The 18,252-nt window shown below is 37.3% G+C and overlaps 1 protein-coding gene across 1 annotated transcript in view; it reads right to left on the bottom strand.

Annotated features, from left to right (window-relative positions):
- The window catches only part of LOC121962908 (transmembrane protein 163a), a 33,906-nt gene extending 16,266 nt beyond the window's left edge, over positions 1-17,640 (bottom strand). The window contains exons 1-5 of the mRNA XM_042513229.2: positions 17,448-17,640; positions 16,405-16,769; positions 11,320-11,439; positions 2,570-2,613; positions 2,373-2,464 (exon numbers count right to left, since the gene is read on the bottom strand). Of these exons, the coding sequence (XP_042369163.2) occupies positions 2,373-2,464; positions 2,570-2,613; positions 11,320-11,439; positions 16,405-16,618 (470 nt within the window). The 5' untranslated portion in view covers positions 16,619-16,769; positions 17,448-17,640. The remainder of the gene's footprint in view (positions 1-2,372; positions 2,465-2,569; positions 2,614-11,319; positions 11,440-16,404; positions 16,770-17,447) is intronic.
- Between the last annotated feature and the right edge of the window lie 612 nt (positions 17,641-18,252).

The raw sequence follows: 18,252 nt of genomic DNA on the forward strand, positions 1-18,252 counted from the left end.
ATAATATTACCATTGAACCTGTATTCCTTTTTGTTTATTTTTATCTTTTGTCTGGTTCTTATTTTATATCATCTCTTGTCTATGTGTCCTGGTGCCTGTCTTTTCTTGTTCTGTGATCACGTTATTGCACAGAAAAAGGTACACCATTAAGACGAATATTTGATTTTCAGCAATTATGAATTAATGAAGACTTGCAGTTAAATACCATGCATATTTTAATGCTCATAGCACTAATTACCAAAAGTAGTATATTCATGTTTGAAAATAACACTGAAGTAAAACTATGAATCTAAGGAGGAAACAGTCTTTTTTCCATAATTAAATGTGAATTCATCAGTAATAAAACACACTCTCTCCCCCGGGCTAATGTTTGCAAACCTTAGATAAATAGTTTTGTAACTGATATTAAAAGAATCCGTTTGTGACCTCATGACTTTTAGCGACTTATTCTACTGTTACACTTGCCTCTTAATTCAACAACAAAGGAGCAGCTCATAATTTTGGCGACTACTTTTATTCGGGTATTCCAACTATTTTATTGGATCCAAGAAATACCTCCATCAGTAACACAATGGTATAAAGAAATCTTCACCCACAGAAAGACTACGCGCCGAAATAAAAGGAAATGAAGGCAGATTGATAAATGTATGGCAGTCACTCATGAATCACCCAAAGATATAACTGACTTAATTTAGAGATGACACAGAGGCCCTTCGATAATTCATGTTAGGGATTAATTGCAGGTTAACAAAGGTATGTTAGGAAGAGTGACTAAAACATATCTTTCAATGATTCATGTGTGTGTTTATGATCTTTTTTTTTCCAACTGGTATTTGTTCATTTTCTTTCTGTAATATTCATCTGTTTATTACTTTATCAGGCTCGGGCCTGTAAACAAAAATGATCATGCTTTAGTTCATTTAAAATTTCATTTTCAAAAAATGTGGTATTTGTGTGGCTATTTCTGAAATGAGAAACTGAAATGTATGTTAGCACTAAATGGTATTTCATTTTTGGTGCATGTCATATATTGAATCCCCGGTTGAATTAATGTCTTTTTCTGTCTCTGTTACTATCTCGTCTCCAGAAGACAGGATCTCATCTGTTGATCTCATTAGCAGTTGCTCTTTTGTGTGTGTTTGGTGTGTGTGTGTGTGTGTGTGTGTGTGTGTGTGTGTGTGTGTGTGTGTGTGTGTGTGTGCACGTCTGGACTGACAGATTCACTGTGTGAATCTACCAGATGCTCTGACAGAAAGGACAGCAATAATTTCATCTGATTCATTCACAACAGATGCTTTTGTTTTGGTTGAATGTCTTGTTTTTCATAGATAAAGTGGTTATTGCTTTCTGGGTAACGGCAGCTCGTTTGCTGTTAACTCCTCTAGTAACATTAAGACTCATCTGAAGAGAACAGGACAAAAATAAAGTGAGAGATGAATGCATTACACTTGCTTTTCTCTGTCTCTCTCGCTCTCTCTCTCTGAGTCACCTGAGAACTGTCAGGACCCTGACCATTCAACAGGCTCTGAAAAGCCCACCTGACCTTCACACACACACACACACACACACACACACACACACACACACACACACACACACACACACACACACACACACACACACACACATACCACTGTCAGCCAGGTATAGATAAGACGTGAGGCGCCTGTCTGTGATCGGTCCCAACGGGCCGAGGCTGACAAAGCTGCAGAGACCCTTTATGTGACACACTCCTCTACAGGACAAAGCGGACCACACATGAGACACAGTGGACACACTGGAATGGATTTCATCACTTTTCTAAGTTTGTTTGGTCGTCACAGATGGAATAAAACCAAAAACAAAGGCTAAAACAATTGCAGGGTTTGCAAGTGGGCTAATCTTCTAACTTTAGACCAAAAAAAAAAAATCAAAAAACAACTAAATATATATATACATATATATAAACAGAAACAAAGCACTCAAAAGAACACTATTTCAAGCTGAACACTGACTTTAAAAAATACATCAGTCAATCAGATCACCAATCAGATTTGCCATCAGAAAGTTTCATTTGGGTGGTTACAACTTTTTTAAGATAATTCAATGCAAAAACAAATTAGAGTAAAAAGCCTGCCGAACACTGACTACAGCTTCATGCACACCAATATTCCCCTATTATTCCTAAGCATTAAGCATTTTCCAGTGAAGACATGTGGGATATGCTAATATTATTCTGGTTTTAGGAGCATTATTGACTGTATGTAGACTGCCACTCACTTCCAGAGGGGGATTATTCCTGTGTAAGTCTATACATGGTTCTTTTTTTCAAGAAAATCCTGTTTAGTATGTCATTAAACCAGGTCTGACTTGGTCTGGGTGACTGTACTTACATGTATTCGCGATGTGCTGAGTGGACAGCTGCAGCATTGCTATACCGCCACAGTACAATAACGGAGGACAACACATCCAGTGTGGCGTCGAACTGCAGAGCAAAAACAAACAGGAGATGTTTAATATTCTCTTCACTACAGCATACAGTGTTTCTCATTGTAGCTTTAGTGAAGGGAAGTTTTTACAGTTAACTTACAGCAAATCCAAAGGCTGAAGCACTGTGGCGCATGATGGAAACAGCTGGAAAGAAAACAGAAGAGGAGGGACAGTGAACAACAAGGGACACGTGTCACATTATTTCAACATGTGTGTTGATTGATATTCCTTCAACCTCATTTCACGTGGTGCAAATACACACACCCTTCCATTTATGCAATTTTTTACAAGTGCAATTATCTTCCATGTGCAACTGATGTAAATATTTTTAACTATTGAGTTTACACTCTTGTTTTTCACTACTGCATCTTGTTTTTCTACTATTTATGTTGCTCTTTTGCTTGCTCATCTTGTACAAACCCTGCTGCTGTAAAAATGCAAATTTCCCCATTGTGGGACCAATAAAGGCTTATCCTATCTTGTCTATCTTCTTCCGATATCTGGTCATGAACATGGATTATTCTGCATATTATGTTTAATAATCTGATGTCTCCTGCTGTAATGCTGCAGTGTTAACTGTTGAACCTATACAATATCTCTTCATGTTACACACTGTAGACTGCTTACAGGAGGTGTGCTTATATCTCTGAGAGCAAAAAAAAAAAACACCATTTAAGTTGATTTTTGTGAGAATACAGACAGCAGAATGGCATTCTCCTGTCACTGAATCTGTACATAAACACATATTCACAATATACATATATATAAACACATTCATTGTAGTTCAGGACACTGTTTGGCTGCAGTAATAGATAATTATGTCCAGAGGCATTTTTGTGTGAATTTTTCTAGTCTGTGCAGAAAACCTGACAGACAGGCCGGGTAAGATGCATTTTGTAGTGATTTAGTTATCAGCATATTATGAGCCTGTTTTGGCCCAATAATAATGAGCTGTAGCTGTGTTGAAAACAAACATTGAGGCTGAAGCACCGTGTGTGATCATCCCCACACACACACACACCTGCAGTGGCAGAGAATATGAAGAGCAGGAAGGAGAGAGAAAAGGGAGAAAGATGCGGAAAGATAGAGGGGAGGAATCCTCTCCTCTCCTCCCAGGTTTATTTTTAGCGACACTCACTGGGGGCCAGAAACTTGCCTCAGCGCTGCACATAGAAACACAGCATTGTGTGGTATCTCTTTCTCTGTGCTTCCTCTTTTGACACTCTTTTTCTTTCTGCTGCAAGGATAGCAAAATCATGATTTTTTCCATCTTCTCCCTTCTTTCTCTCCTCCTCTAGCAACCTACAGATCACCCTTTTCTTCGCCATCCTTCACTCTTTTATTGTTTCATCTACATCAGTTGCTCTCTCTGGGCTGAAGGTGCAATCATCTACTTTCCCCATACCAAAAATGAAAAAAAAAAGAAATGAATGCTGCCTTCACTTGCTTTTGCAAAAACAGGAGCAACCCCTGAATACAAATGAGTAGGTGGGATTTTTTTATGACACCAGAGATCTGCAGAGATGCAGCACAGAAGCAGTGACAAGAGCTGATTACAAAAATGATCTGCACAACAATTTTTGGTCTATTTAGCAGAATCACATACAGCGCCTGACTCATAATTTTTAGAGATTTAGAGATTCTGAGAGTTTTTAGATTTTAGAGAATGTAATCTGATATGGCATTCGGGTATGGCAACCTGTCGGCACAGTTTTAGGCTAAACTCCCATGCCTTACACAGACATTCATGAAAGTCATTGTGAAACAAAGGAACATTATTATTATTTCTCTTTTTTTGTCAATGTCCTAATATATATGCCAAAAACATGTTGTTATCCATTATTTAAGAGTGAACATCAAAAGGAAAGTTCATGTTTTAATGAGAATTCATATGGTAGGAAGGCAATGAGCAATGAAATAAGAAAAAAAATACCCAAAAAGTACAAGGAATTTACATGAAAATCAGTAAATAAAAGAAAACAAAAAGGCAAACAAGGCTTGGAAAAAGTGCTTAAAAATTATAATAATAATCACTTAATATGAAATATGTAATTATGATTATTATAAATATAGTTTTTACATAGTTTTTTTATTTGTCCCTAACTATTTAAAAAAAGAATAATTTTCTTGAAAAAAGTGCTTAAAATAATAATTCCGTAATGTATTTTTCAATATAATTATGAATATAGTTTCTGGACATTTTCCCCTGGATTTGTAAAAATATATTTCTTACTATTTGTGGGACATTCCTTGTCTTTTTTCCCCTATATTTTTGAAAGAAATCTAAACAATTTGAGCTGCGCAAAAAATTAAGAAAAATAAAAAAAGAAAGAAAGAAAGAAAGGAAGAAAGAAAGAAGAAGAAGAAGAATTTTCTCAATCTACTAACTTCTTGCAGATCATTTCTTACCAAATTTTTCCAAAGTTTTTGAAAGAAAAGGGTTAATTTTCAATCTGAACTTTGTCTTGTTGTGCAAGCCTTTTTGGGGGATCCTGAGTGCCCTCTTGCTGTTGCACATTTCCATCTTGCACTTGTCTTCAATTGAAAAAAAAAATAAAAACATAATAAAAGAAGATGTTTCGACAGCCCTAAAAGCCAATTAAAACATGTTGTGTACAATTTTGACGCTAATTTTTATAATGTCTGATTTATTTCTTTTTTTAGTGTGATGTCTAGATGTTTCTATTCTTGTGAAGAAGATTGAAAAACCAAGAGGCTTCCAGATAGTTTAACTTATGTATCATCACACAAGTACCATATATTGTACACTGCAGAAACATCATAGCCTACAGTGTATTCTGCATGATGCATATGAAATAAAAACAGATTACACAATGTACATAGTTGATCTCTTCTTCAAACAGGCAGGCTGGAGATATTCTGATGAAAAAGTCAATCCCTGTGTGCCTGAGCTCTCGCTGTGATAACAGACGTATGATCCGGCAAACACAACCTGACAGCTGTTCAAATGAAGGTAAATAGAGAGGGAGGGACTGTGGAGACACCCAAGTGACACATATCTGCCAGAGCTGACATAACAAGGAAAATGTAGCAGGAGCATGAGGCTTTCTTCTTTTGATTACATGTGAAGGACTTTGGCACATCATCTGAGCCTGTGCAGCATGTATGAGCACAAAGACACACAGCAGGGCTTAAAAATAACTTCAAGAAAAGTATGACTGCAGATTCAATTTCTGACTGAAATACAAAACCATCTACTAAATCATCAAGGGAGCAGATTTGTGACTGCAGGCAAAACTTTTGCTTTCATGCAATTTTATAGACATTTTTCATGATGGAAACCCCACAGAATTGCCTGTAACATCATGAACTGGATGTCCAAATCCAGAAATGTTCGCTCCTCCTCCCTTCTGCCCTATTTCCTTCCCTTTTCTCCTCCTAGCTCCTTCATTAGGAGCCGAGAGAAGAAATTGTGTGTAAATGAATCTGCTGCTGCTCTGCAGTCGTCAAAGCTGAGCCCAGTGATGGCTAATTGGCTCCCAAGAAAGCTGGGTGGGTGTCAGCGGGGACGGAGCTCCAGCATCTCATCAGGCTATCACACACACACTCACACACACACTCACACATATATATGAGGTCTCTCGTCTCCCAGTTCCCCCCTCCTCCTCCCTGCTTGTCACATCTGACAAGAGAAGCAGGAGAACAGAAGATAAAACACTACCCGAGCTCTGCCGCGTTATTGGCTGTTTCTGGAGCTGCATTCTGCATATCAGAGAAACACTTTGTTGTCAAGGTTGTTTTTACACTTGGTGGACTGATGGTGTTTGTCTCACTGTGTTGTTGTGGCGATGCATACGTCTTAAAGCAGCAGCGAGCGGCTCCATTACTTTCTCATTGCTTCATTCAGCTCAGCTCTACTCTGCTCATTTTATTCTAGGAAGGACTGCAGACAAGAAAACATGAGCTGGAGGTGAAATTTGGGGTCACAACAACAACTCTGCTTCAGTCTGATCCAAACAGGCAGAGGTGAAATGCAACTAAGGACATTTACTCTTGTACTGTAAAGTACAAATGTGAGGTTTTTGTACTTAACTCAGATATTTTTACTTTCATGTAACATAATACTTTCATCCAGCTACATTTCAGAGGGAAGTATTGAACCTTTTATTTTGCTACATTTATCGGAACGCTTAGTTACTTTACAAATTAAGATTTTTTTATAACAACATGACAAGAGTTTCTTTTTTTATAAAAATGCTGTTTTGTAAGAAATTAAATTACCAAACAGTTTATACAAGAACAACTGCAATGATTATTTGACTAATCATTCAATCGACAGAAAATTAATTGCCACCTGTTTTGTTTGTTTGTTTTGGGTTTTTTTTTTCATTTTTTTTATATGTATAATTTTTAGGATTTGGGTATTGTACTATATTTTAATAAGAGAAGTTTCAGGGTTGTTTTTTTCTAGGGCTGCAACTACAGATTATTTTGATAATCGATTAGGCGGTCAATTATTTTTTTATTTAATCTATGAATCAGATTTTTTTAAAATACAAATAGAAATAATAATCAAATAAGCATTTTTTTTTCTCCCATCACTTTGTTCAAAAACATATTATCATTGACAACAGTGCTAGAAGTGCACAAAGAGGCGGTTGCTTGAACATACGTGAGCTGTCAAAATAATATTAAAGTTAAAGTTTTTGTACGAAGCGTTTTCTCTGCCTTTTCCACTTCCGTACCTGTCGGCGTAGCACAGCGAGTGACGTAATAATCGTGCGACACAACAAATCGATAATTGTATTCGTTGCCAACATGGTTGCCAACCTCACTATAATACATCCATGTTGCCAACACATTTAATAATCGATTTGAACCGAATCGTTGTTGCAACCCTGTTTTTTTCTATTTGCTACTAATCTTAATCATTGTTGTTGTTTTTATATAATTTGAAGTTTTTAAGGTGTCTTTTGATCACTTTTGAGGGGTTTGGGGTGTTTTTTTTAAATAATTTTTAGTTTGGGGTTTGTTTTTTTCTAATAATTGAGTTTTGTGGCGTTCTTCTATTTTTGTTAACATTTTCAAGAGGGTTTTTTTTTTGGTGTTTTGTATTTTTTAATTTTAAGGTTTTGGCTTGTTTTTATTTCTCTTTTTAAAAAAAGAATTCTCTGTATTGGACTTTAACTTTTAATACTTAAAGTATATTTCCCTGATTATACTTAGTTACTTTTACTTAAGAAACATTTTTAATACAGGACTTTTATTTGAAACAAAGTATTTTCACTGTGTGGTATTGTGATACTGTAGGATCTGAAGACTTCGTCCACCACTGTAAACAGGACAGCTCAGATTCAGTCTGTCCGCTGTGCTACCTGACAATAGGAGTGTTATCGATCTTCTCATCTAACTCGCTGCAACAAATCGAAGTGTGTTTGCCAAAAGGTCAAACTTTTTCTATAACTAAAGCAGAGCCAGGTGAACTGGGAATCTCTGCCAACATAAACTGCTGCTGAAAGCCACTTTTCCTCCAGTTTACACTCGTATTCTTTCTCTAAAGATAGACAGGCAGCAGCCAACAGCCAACACTCTCATTTTCCCAAGATGGATGCGACAGACTGCTCCAAAAACCATAATATAAAGTGACAGTGGCACCTTTCATCTATGAACTGTCCCATTCACATGCTCTTTCCTCACTGTAATGTCCATACAATGACGTTAAAGACGCACCTGCAGCATTCACACACTCAGACATGCTTAGGATGGAGTCTTTGCCATGTTTGAGTCCTGCTAATGTTTAACAGGATCTGTGTCATTCTGTCATCGTGCAGAGCTGACAGGGAACAGCAGCAGGTGGGGTGACGGCACCGACACCCCGCGGGGCTCTCACATGGCGGCTCTGCAGCCACCAACGTCAGCCACAGTGTGAATACAAGAAAGTTCCCTCTGGCTCTCTCTAGAGTGTAAAATCTGCACATTGGTACCTCTGAAGCTCTTTAATAAACATAACTTGTTTGTTCAATTCATACAAACAACGAAGCATGAAAACCCTAAGTTTTAAGAGGAGTTGTGTGCTCCAACAATTTCCTGGCAAACTCATCGTGCACCCGCTGGGTGCCAAGAAATATTTATAGCCTGTGACTCCCTTAACCCTTTGATTTCTTTCAAAAAACATGGAAGAAAGGGAATGAGCAACTTCAGAAGAAATGACCCAAAAATTAGCAAGAAATTAGTAAAAAGAACAAGAAAATAAATACATAAAAAACAACAACAAAAGGAAAATTACCTTAAAAATGTTTAAAATTCACAATCAGAATTAAAGTTCTCTGGAATTTTCTTTCCCTAGAATCATTTTCTAAATTAACTATTTTCTTATGCTACATAATGTAGCATGAGAGCAGTACCGATCATCTCATGGAAGCGAATGATTGTATTTCTTAATATGTCAAATTAATTCTTTAATAAGAAAAATGAATAATGATAATCATTGTTTTATAAACAGCTTGATTTGTGGTGAAAATATGTCAACTTACTGTGTCAAATATTTAAATGATGCTATAGAAGCAGTTATTATAAGCTTCAGCACACATATAGACAATAAAAGGGACCAAATGTCAACCAGTCCTTTATCTCTTTACAAATTAGCTCACTATTGTTGGACACTTATAAAAGAGAGTTGATGGTGTTTTTTGCGTATTTTCTGCATCCTGAGTCTATTAGTTTTAATGAAGTTAGTGTTATCTGACTTTATGAAGCTCCTCATAGTAAAAGACATGCTGAGGACAGTCCAAGTACAGAGCTAACAGACATAAAGGAGGACAGGGTGTGACCAACCAGCTAACAGCTGCTTCATAAAAAGACTTTTCTCACACAGTCTTTGCCCATTAAAACTGTTTATATTTACAATGGGGACGATATATTTTACTCTCAGTACACATCGGCTTGTTTCCAAACAGCCGCTGACAGTAAAACCTCTTGTGATCATGCACTGGGGCAGCGGCTTGTTTGCTAATAAAATTTAATTTTCACCACAGTGTCACACAGGAAGTTGCAGGCAGAACAAAGTGGAGACTTTGCACAGCAATAATACGATCATAGTGTGCACTACTGAAATTAAACTGCGTTAATATAAAACTGATTAACCCTTTTCATAACAATACCTTCATAAATCACAAAAAAAATAGCATGACATGTTGGACTAGAATCTCCAGTTTGCATTGAATGGGCCTCTCAGCTGATTGTATTAAACACATAGTTTAAGCGACTTAACACACATGCCAGAGAGAAGGAGGCTGACAGACAGGCCTGTCCAGTCCCGCTTCTCTGCCCGCGTTTCCTTATCAGAACAGGAAATGGCCAAAATGAAACAACACAGACGGAGCTCAGGAAGAGGCTGTGATTTTCCAAAACAAAACCTCTCAGTCTATAACCACTTCACTCCAACAACTTGCTTCACTAACTCTGACACAAGTGGTCAGTTTGTACCTACAAATCGAATACCGATTCTCGATTTCAACCTCAAACAAGACTCCAATTAACGACTTTTTCTCTCTCGAGCGTCACAATCGAAATAATCCAATTACGTGTGTGTAATGACACTGGCCCGGTGTGACTGCGAGTCAGATCACTGTTTACTGTCACTGCTGCTGCACCGGCCTCATTCATCTCTTCCTCCGCTCTTTTCTGCAGCTCATTTACAAGCAGTGCCATGTTTCATTTATGAGTAAGAGGCGTGATGTGACATGCGACGGCACCACTGCAGGACGACACAGATGTGATCAAAATGCATGAGAAGAGAAATGTCCAGCTGCAAGTCTTTCTCCATGAGCTACGTGAACATTTAAAAACAAGCTCACAGAGAAGAAATATAACATGCTATCCTTCTTCAGCATCACAGGAAGCTCTTTTATCTGCACATCTGCAAACCAATACTGAGGTGATCAGCTACACTGCAGCAAAGCTTATCCTCTTTACGCATCTGTCAAGCACCAATCTGCATTTACTGCAGAGGAGGAAGAAGCATCACTTGAATATAGACAAGACTACCAAGAGATCAACAAACATCATCATCTCAAGCACCACTTGTCACATTTTACTTGATGTTTTGGAAGATATCTGACATGCATTCATCGTTAAATGTCTACAAGTCTGTCAAATGTTTAAGTCATCTGCAGGATTTTCTGAAATGGCCCTTCAATTCCAATTTAACAAATTTAAAAAAAAAACACGAAATATAAGCTGAATCACACCTACAAAGTGAATCACTTCTATCCCAAATTAGATTCAAGGAGAGCAACCTTTGACATGCAGAGAAATTAAAACTAAGGGATATAAAAGCGTGAGAGACACTCAGAATTTTTCCCTTTCTCTTCTCAATGTCAAAACCCAGAATGATTCATTGTATCCGGGAGGAAAAATCAGAACGCTTACGACAAAAACGTTCAAACTTGTTCTGCCTTCAAAAGGAATAAAAGCTCAAAACAAAAGCAAGACTCAAGGTCGAGCTCACACTTAACTCACAAATGTTCCATGTTGCTTTCTTCACTGAGAGAAACCGTCATTTAGAGTGGAGGCGGTGGGAGGCTCAAGGTTTAGGGTTGAATCAAACAGGATCTCGGTATGAAGCGTGGACTGCCAAAGTGGCATGTTCTCATCAGATTCATGTCCTTCATGCTGTCTTTCTTTTAAGTGCTGACGTTTAATCAGGCTGTTGGGTGTCACAGTGATCAGCAGGGTGTCACAGTAATTAACAAACCTGTCATTCAACTGCACAAACAGCAGGCATCAGTGTTTCTTTGGATTTTTTGTGTGTGTCTGTGATCAAAATGGTTAAAAACATCACTTCCTGTGAGACTCATTAAAGAAAAGACGTGAAGCAGCGTTACTCACTGAAGGCGGCGATGGCCAGGATGATGGTGATCACTATGGACACCCAAGACACCCACAGAGCTTTCTTGCGGTAACTCTGTGCTTCATGAGGCTTCAGACGCATGCTGCTTTCCAGAAGACCTGCAGACAAAAACACAGGGCACAGTGACCCACAGTATACAGACAAATATGAGTCAGAGAGCGCGGCCAGGAAAACAGAGGGGGCGGTTTAACTCGCCGTTGCTGCTTTTAAGCTCAGTTTCCAGATTTAGAACATGTACGAATTAATGCAATACCAAACTGATAAACATTGAACTGACTTTAATTATATGGAGTTATTGTATATTTCTGCATTTTCTACAGTGATGTTGCACTTAGAGCTAATAAGCAAATAAATATAAACTGCTAAACATCACCATGTAAGAATTGTGATTGTAAGCATGCTAATGTTAGCATTAGCTCAGAACAAAAAGTACAAAAAGTACATCCGATGCTGATGGGGACGTCATCAGTTAACGATTTCATCATTGACCAAAACCGAAGCATTAGACAGTTTTAAGTTAATTGAGATTTTTAACTACAGATAAGATATAGGATCATTAAAGTCATACGAATTCATCGTGAGGAAAATATGAATGTCTGTACTAAATTTCATGGTAATCTGTTGAAAAACGTGTAAGACATTTTACTGATAATCACAAATGTTAACTCTAACATGGTGGTGTTGAGCACTGTTGCTTAAAGTACGGCCAATGGCCCTCAGAAACATGGTGTGTGATCCCTGAATGTGATATGAAATACATTCATTATATTTCAGACATTTGCAGTCCAATTCAGTGCTTTAACTTTCAGCAGCTTACATTAAATGCCAGTAAGTAAAAGTACCAATAACACCCTGTAAAAGTACTCATTTACAAGTACAGTACATTTACAATTCACAAGGTCCTCCAATGAAATGTTACTTAAGTAAAACTAAGTATGATCAGGAAAATGTACTTAAAGTTTTAGAAGTAAAAGCACCCAATGCAGAAAAATCTTAAAATCAAACAAAACATGCCAAAACCTCTAAATTATTACATTAAAACACAGAAAATAAAACTACAAAACATCAGAATTATTAAAATACAAAAACACCTGAAAACATTGAGTTATCAATAAAAAATGAATTAAATAAGAATAACAATTATTAAAAGAGAAAAAACTCAAAATTATTAGAAAAAAAATCAGATTAATTTAGATTAAGAAAAAAATTAAAATTAATTAAAACAAAAAAATAAAAAACTAAAATTATAAAAAACAGAAAAAGAACAGCCCCAAAAAACAAAACAAAAAAAACAGTGGCAATTAGTTTTCTATCAATTGGCTGATTGATTAACCAACTAAGAATTGCAGCTGTATTTGTATAAACAGTTTGGTGATTTAATTTATTATAAAACATCATATTTTTATCTTAATTTACAAATTAACTAAAGCATTAAGATAAATGTAATGAAGTAAAAAGTACAGTATTTCCCTCTGAAATTTAGTGGGGTAAAAGTATGAGGTGGCATGAAAAGAAAATACTCAAGTAAAGCACAAGTACCTCAAATTTGCACTTATGTACAGTAATTGAGTAAATGAACTGTGTTACATTCCACCACTGTTTAATACACTACGAAGGATCCGCATGAAACCCTAACAAGCATCTGTGAAATTAGGGATGACAAGTTGTAGAAAGCTGTTGGCTGTGTGACAGTTGTGGCTCCTCACGAGTGTCACAGGACTGAAGTTTTATCATCAGTGCGAGTGATGTTAGCTAAAGTCAGAGATTTCAGTGGACAACTTGCAACTGCACTTTTCCTGCGTGGCCCTCAATCATGTGCTGGTTCTAAAAAGTGGCACTAAGTCATCAAAACATCAAAACCCCCGTGTCAGAGGAAAAGTCATTTTGACCATGTCTCTACACAATGTCATGGCAATCCAGCCATAAGCTGATTGGATATTTAGGTCTGAGGTGGTTGACTGGGCATGGCTATAACAGCTGTAAATGTATGATGATGATGATGATGATGATGATGCATGTTACTGGTCTTAATGAACATCTGTAGACTGGATAAACTGTAACATAAACCCAAAAGTAACTGACTGTATTGTGACTGTATCACTGATTTTCAGACATCAGTGGAGTTGAGCTTTGTTTCCTATTTCAGTCAAAGTTACAGTAATGTAATAAAATCTGAGAAATGTAATTAAATAATCAAAACTTAAAAAAAATTTTCCTTTAGCAAAAAAAAAGACCCCTGTGACTCACATATTTTTGTATCTTGCATTATTAGATTTTTACTGACATGAAAAACATGTGAGAAGTTTAGAGGGGAAACGTCTCTTTTCTCTTGGAGCTGCTAAAAACTCACAGACATCTGAAACGTGACCCCAGATTAACAAGGTCACAGGTCAGAAAGGTCCTAACTAAGTCTTATCTATAAACTTAACACCAGTTTTTATGTTTATGAGTCACAGTCACTTTATAACACTATTAATTGATCCTGGTTATATTTAAGGTTAATTTGAGCAGAATTTACTTCCTTTTTCCAGAGAAAATCCAGTAATTCTGTTCTTTAGATCAGTGGTCCTCAACTAAGGGTCCGGGGACCCCCAGGGGACCTTTAGAGAGTTCCAGGGTGTCACAAAAAGATGAAGGACTGTTTATTTTCACTATTTAAAGGTCTAGTGTGGATGATTAAGTGGTATCTAGCAGTGTGGATGCAAACGGAAACCTCTCTAGAAGTGTAGGAAAGGGTGGCCAACAGAACAACACAAACAGACGTTTTTATAGCCAGCGTTTGATTCGTCCGTTGAAGGTTACTGCAGAACAATATGGGGAACTCCAATTCTAATGTAACAAAAAAATGCTATGATTCACAGTTTTAGGTGATTAAAAACTGATTAAAAACTACTGACAACATGTCATGACTGTTAAATTTTATTTCCGCAAACATGCCTCTAAACCCTAAACACTGGACCTTTAATTCACTATAGCGGTAGCCCAGTGTGAGTGAAAACGATATATCTTAATTTAAAGATTGGATAAAATGTATGAATTCAATATGAATTCTTATCTTTTCTAATCATATAATGACTCAAATGTTTCAAATAGAGGTCACTCAGGTGAAATCTTATCAAATGGGGGTCTGTGTGACATAATACGTTTCAATTTCAGGGTCCTTGACAAGAAAAAGGTTGAGAACCACAGCTCCATACTAGTCATGTCAAAAGTCCATTTCAGGGGCCAGTGTGGCCCTCAGACCAATTTTAAATGGCCTCAGCTTTCAAAATATACCATATGATTAACTCAGTGTTGGTTAATCAAGCAAGATCACTTTGCATTTACTTTCATTCATGATGGCAGGACTATTATACAGTGTGTAGAATGACGTTGGAATAACTAATGTTTTTTTTAGAAACAGAAAGTAAACAAGTAAACTGTTACCTAACACCAGATATTCCCTGAAAGGTAGAAGACATGACCACAGCAAAAAATACCAATAAAGTCTACAGTGAGAGCTGTTGCTTTCAGGAGCGGTGGAAAATTGAATACTTTTTCAAGATAAAACAGCTGTGTTTGTGTCCTTTGTCATTTTTTTAATAAATTGTATGAAGAAGCAGCTGCATTCTCACATTATGTAATCTGGCCCCTATTCACAGAAGTTTGGATAGCCCTGCTTTAGACCAAAGACCCGAAAGACACCCGAAAAAAATGTGAAAAATCTATGACATTCCTTAAACCAGTTAAGCGTTAAATTGTCATCAACAGCTACCAGGCAGCTGGTTTCCACTTTTTTCCTCTTTGCCATGATAATAAACTTGCAAAGGCTTGAGATGTGCTGGAGTTATTCACAAAGTCATGTTTGCTTTTGTGTTAAGTCAGAGTTTTAGGATTGTAATGTCGTAATATCGTGAGGACAGATTGTTCTGAAACAGTCAGAATCAGTCTCCTGTTAGCACTCTCATAATAATCGGGGTTCGGCAGTGTCTTTAATAATGCATGCATCTCATTACAGTGACCTGACACCTCATCAGAACTAATCAATGAGACCTATACGGCCAAAATTAACATTATGAATTTATATTTAATATCTGATTAGTTAGGAGTGAAAGCGTCAGAATACAAGTTACACTTTCACCTTTGCCATATTTAAGATATTAAACACCTATCAAGGTTTTAATGGATCTGTGGGCTTCACTAAAACCAATCCACTGATTAATTAACAAAACCTGTAATCACTGCACAGTATTTTAGGCAACATATGTCTAAAAGAATAATCTGTATTCTAATATACATTACTGTGCAGAAGTCCTAGGCCACCTTAAATTTTGTTATTTAAGCAAGGTTATTATGATCATACATACTTTTTTCTCATTAGTCTCTTTACTTAAGTACAACTAGATCATACAGTAAATATGTATACAGTATTAAAAATACAAATACTTCAGAATAAACCAACTTCATCAGTGTCTAGTGTGACCTCCCTTTCCACTCAGCATGTCTTGAACTCTCTTGGAGAGTCAATATGAGATTTATGATACTAATCTTCTGGTATATTTAAACCAGGTTGCATTCAAAACATGTCCAAAGCTCAATATTGATTTTTTTGAGCTACCTTTTGTTATGATTGTATGATTCCATGTTTCACACTATTGACTGCAGTCAGAAGAAGCCAAAAAGCCATTTTGATCGGACTTTTTTAGTATTTTAATGCACTGTATATGTTCTCTGTTATATATAAGTTGCTAAAACAACAACTCTATGGTGGCCAAAGACTTTTGCACAGTACTGTGTGTCAAACAGAATACTCTGTATTTCCTCGTCATACAGCTCTGTAGATAATTTGTCATACTGACCATAACATTAAGGTGTCTGTCATTTGTCTCATTTGTGCACAATTTGGAACATTTGGGAGCATTTATAGCAACACTTTTCAGTATAGTTAAAGTTTTATCATAATAAACAGATTCGCAGCCTAATACAGAATAACAGACTGCACACTGGGCTACTCTCCGTGGTATTACGCACAGTGTGCGCCCTGGCCACGGGGCACCCGGTGAGTCTGTAACTTTCACACATACCTCCGTCCTCTAGGCTGTCTGTTATCTTCATCTCCTGGTCCATCTTGAGACCCTCTGTCGGACCTTCGGTGCTGGGCTGCTGTTGCTGCTGCTGCTGCTGCTGCTCTTGTTGTTGGGGGTCCGCCTGCTCGCACTGCCCGTTCACGGCCGTGGGGTCCACTGCAACAACCGGGTCCGGGACGGCGGTGGAGTCTGGCGGTGTGGAGTCCGTCATCTTCTCGGCAGGTTGCGGTTCTAATGAGGCACTCCAAAAATGTCACACCTGGACGAGAAGTGCAGGCTCTCAACTGGGGAGACACCCAGAGACAGAGAGGGAGGGAGAGACTCCTCGCAGGGCTGCAGGTCCAGTTGCGCCAAATTGCACACTGTGAAGTGAAACAATACCGGAAATTAGGAGATGTGAATTTCAAAACAAACGCCCTCACGTCACTTGGAAAGACAATTATGCGAAAACGTCTATTCTGTTCAGAAATTATCCCACATTTAAGCATTTTTGATATTATTATTTTATAGATAATAACGGCATTTTTTTTACTCCTGGTTACCCAAAATACTGTAGTAATTTACATTTACTTAAGGACCGCAAGTGCAATTTGGGAACTTAACTTGAGTGTGCCTCTACATCTCGAAGGAATTTGGTTTCTTTTTATTCCATCACATTAATTTGACATACACAGTTGCTAGTTACATTCTAGAAAAAAATCCACATTTAATACATATCATGAATTTATAAAATAGCATGCACTAGTGTAGATAAACTACCCAAACAGTAGGCTATATCATGTTGTCAAAATTGTATGTACTTCCAAAAACATTAAAATGCTTCTCAGTAAAATTCGGAATGCAAAACTTTTAATTAAGTTATTTGTTATTGTTGTATTAGCTAGTCGGCTAATTTAACTTATCTTAAATTATGTAAACAGTCTGAATTCATCAGTAGCTTAATGTTTTAAGGTTTAAATTTGCACAGTTTTCGTTAAAGAAATAGTCTAGCTGTTTATTTTGAAGGTGGTAACCGGTAGTGTGAGTGTCTGCTGACAAACCTGCTGCTCTCAGTCTGGACAAGCAGAAACCAAAAGAAAAAATATTCTCAACAGGCTCCAATTCGCGACGTCGTGAAAAAGCCGCACCTGGACTCTAATTAACAATCCCGGCGGAGACCTGTGCACGCGCCGGAGCCGAGCAAAACTGCTGCTGTGCCGCGCGCTCTGCGCCACGCGCGAGAGGAAAACACATGTCCCAGGTGGATTGAGCGAGCAGGAAAACGCGCAGAGAGACCGGGGCCGTTACTCAACCGTCTCGTGCGCTCTTTAAAAGATATTATTGTGACAATAAGTTAGTCACCACGGGTTGTCCTCGTGAGCAGTACTTTCTATCTCTGCATTTACACCTTCAGATAAGCGTCGTTATTTCCTCATCTGTGGCTAAATCACGGACGATGATGAGTGTTTCCCCTCCCCCCATTATATTAGTTTAAGCTTAAAGTGTGATTAAATTATGTTTTTGCTTGGAATAATTACACCACACCGGGGAAAAGGAACGGGATTCCGGTAACGGGTTGCTAAGATACAGAGCTGCAGGATAAGCACGCGCACTAACAGTTTATACTGCTTTCTGTGGGATAAAACGCGGAGCTGACAATGGGTTTTCATGTATTTAGTAATAATAAAGCGTTCACTTAGAGTTTAAAAACAATTTCCAAATGCAATGTGTTATAATTGAAATGTGAGGGGAATATAAAACGGGCCTGACATGTTACATTACTTTTACTTTTTTGTCATTTTATGAATAAAGTCCACATTTAAATACATATAAATCAATTTGAATCTTTTTTTTTTTTTTTTTTTT

The sequence above is a fragment of the Plectropomus leopardus genome, chromosome 24, assembly GCF_026936395.1.
Source record: "Plectropomus leopardus strain MGB_pleo_1.0 chromosome 24, ASM2693639v1, whole genome shotgun sequence".
In the NCBI taxonomy this organism is placed as follows: Eukaryota; Metazoa; Chordata; class Actinopteri; order Perciformes; family Serranidae; genus Plectropomus; species Plectropomus leopardus.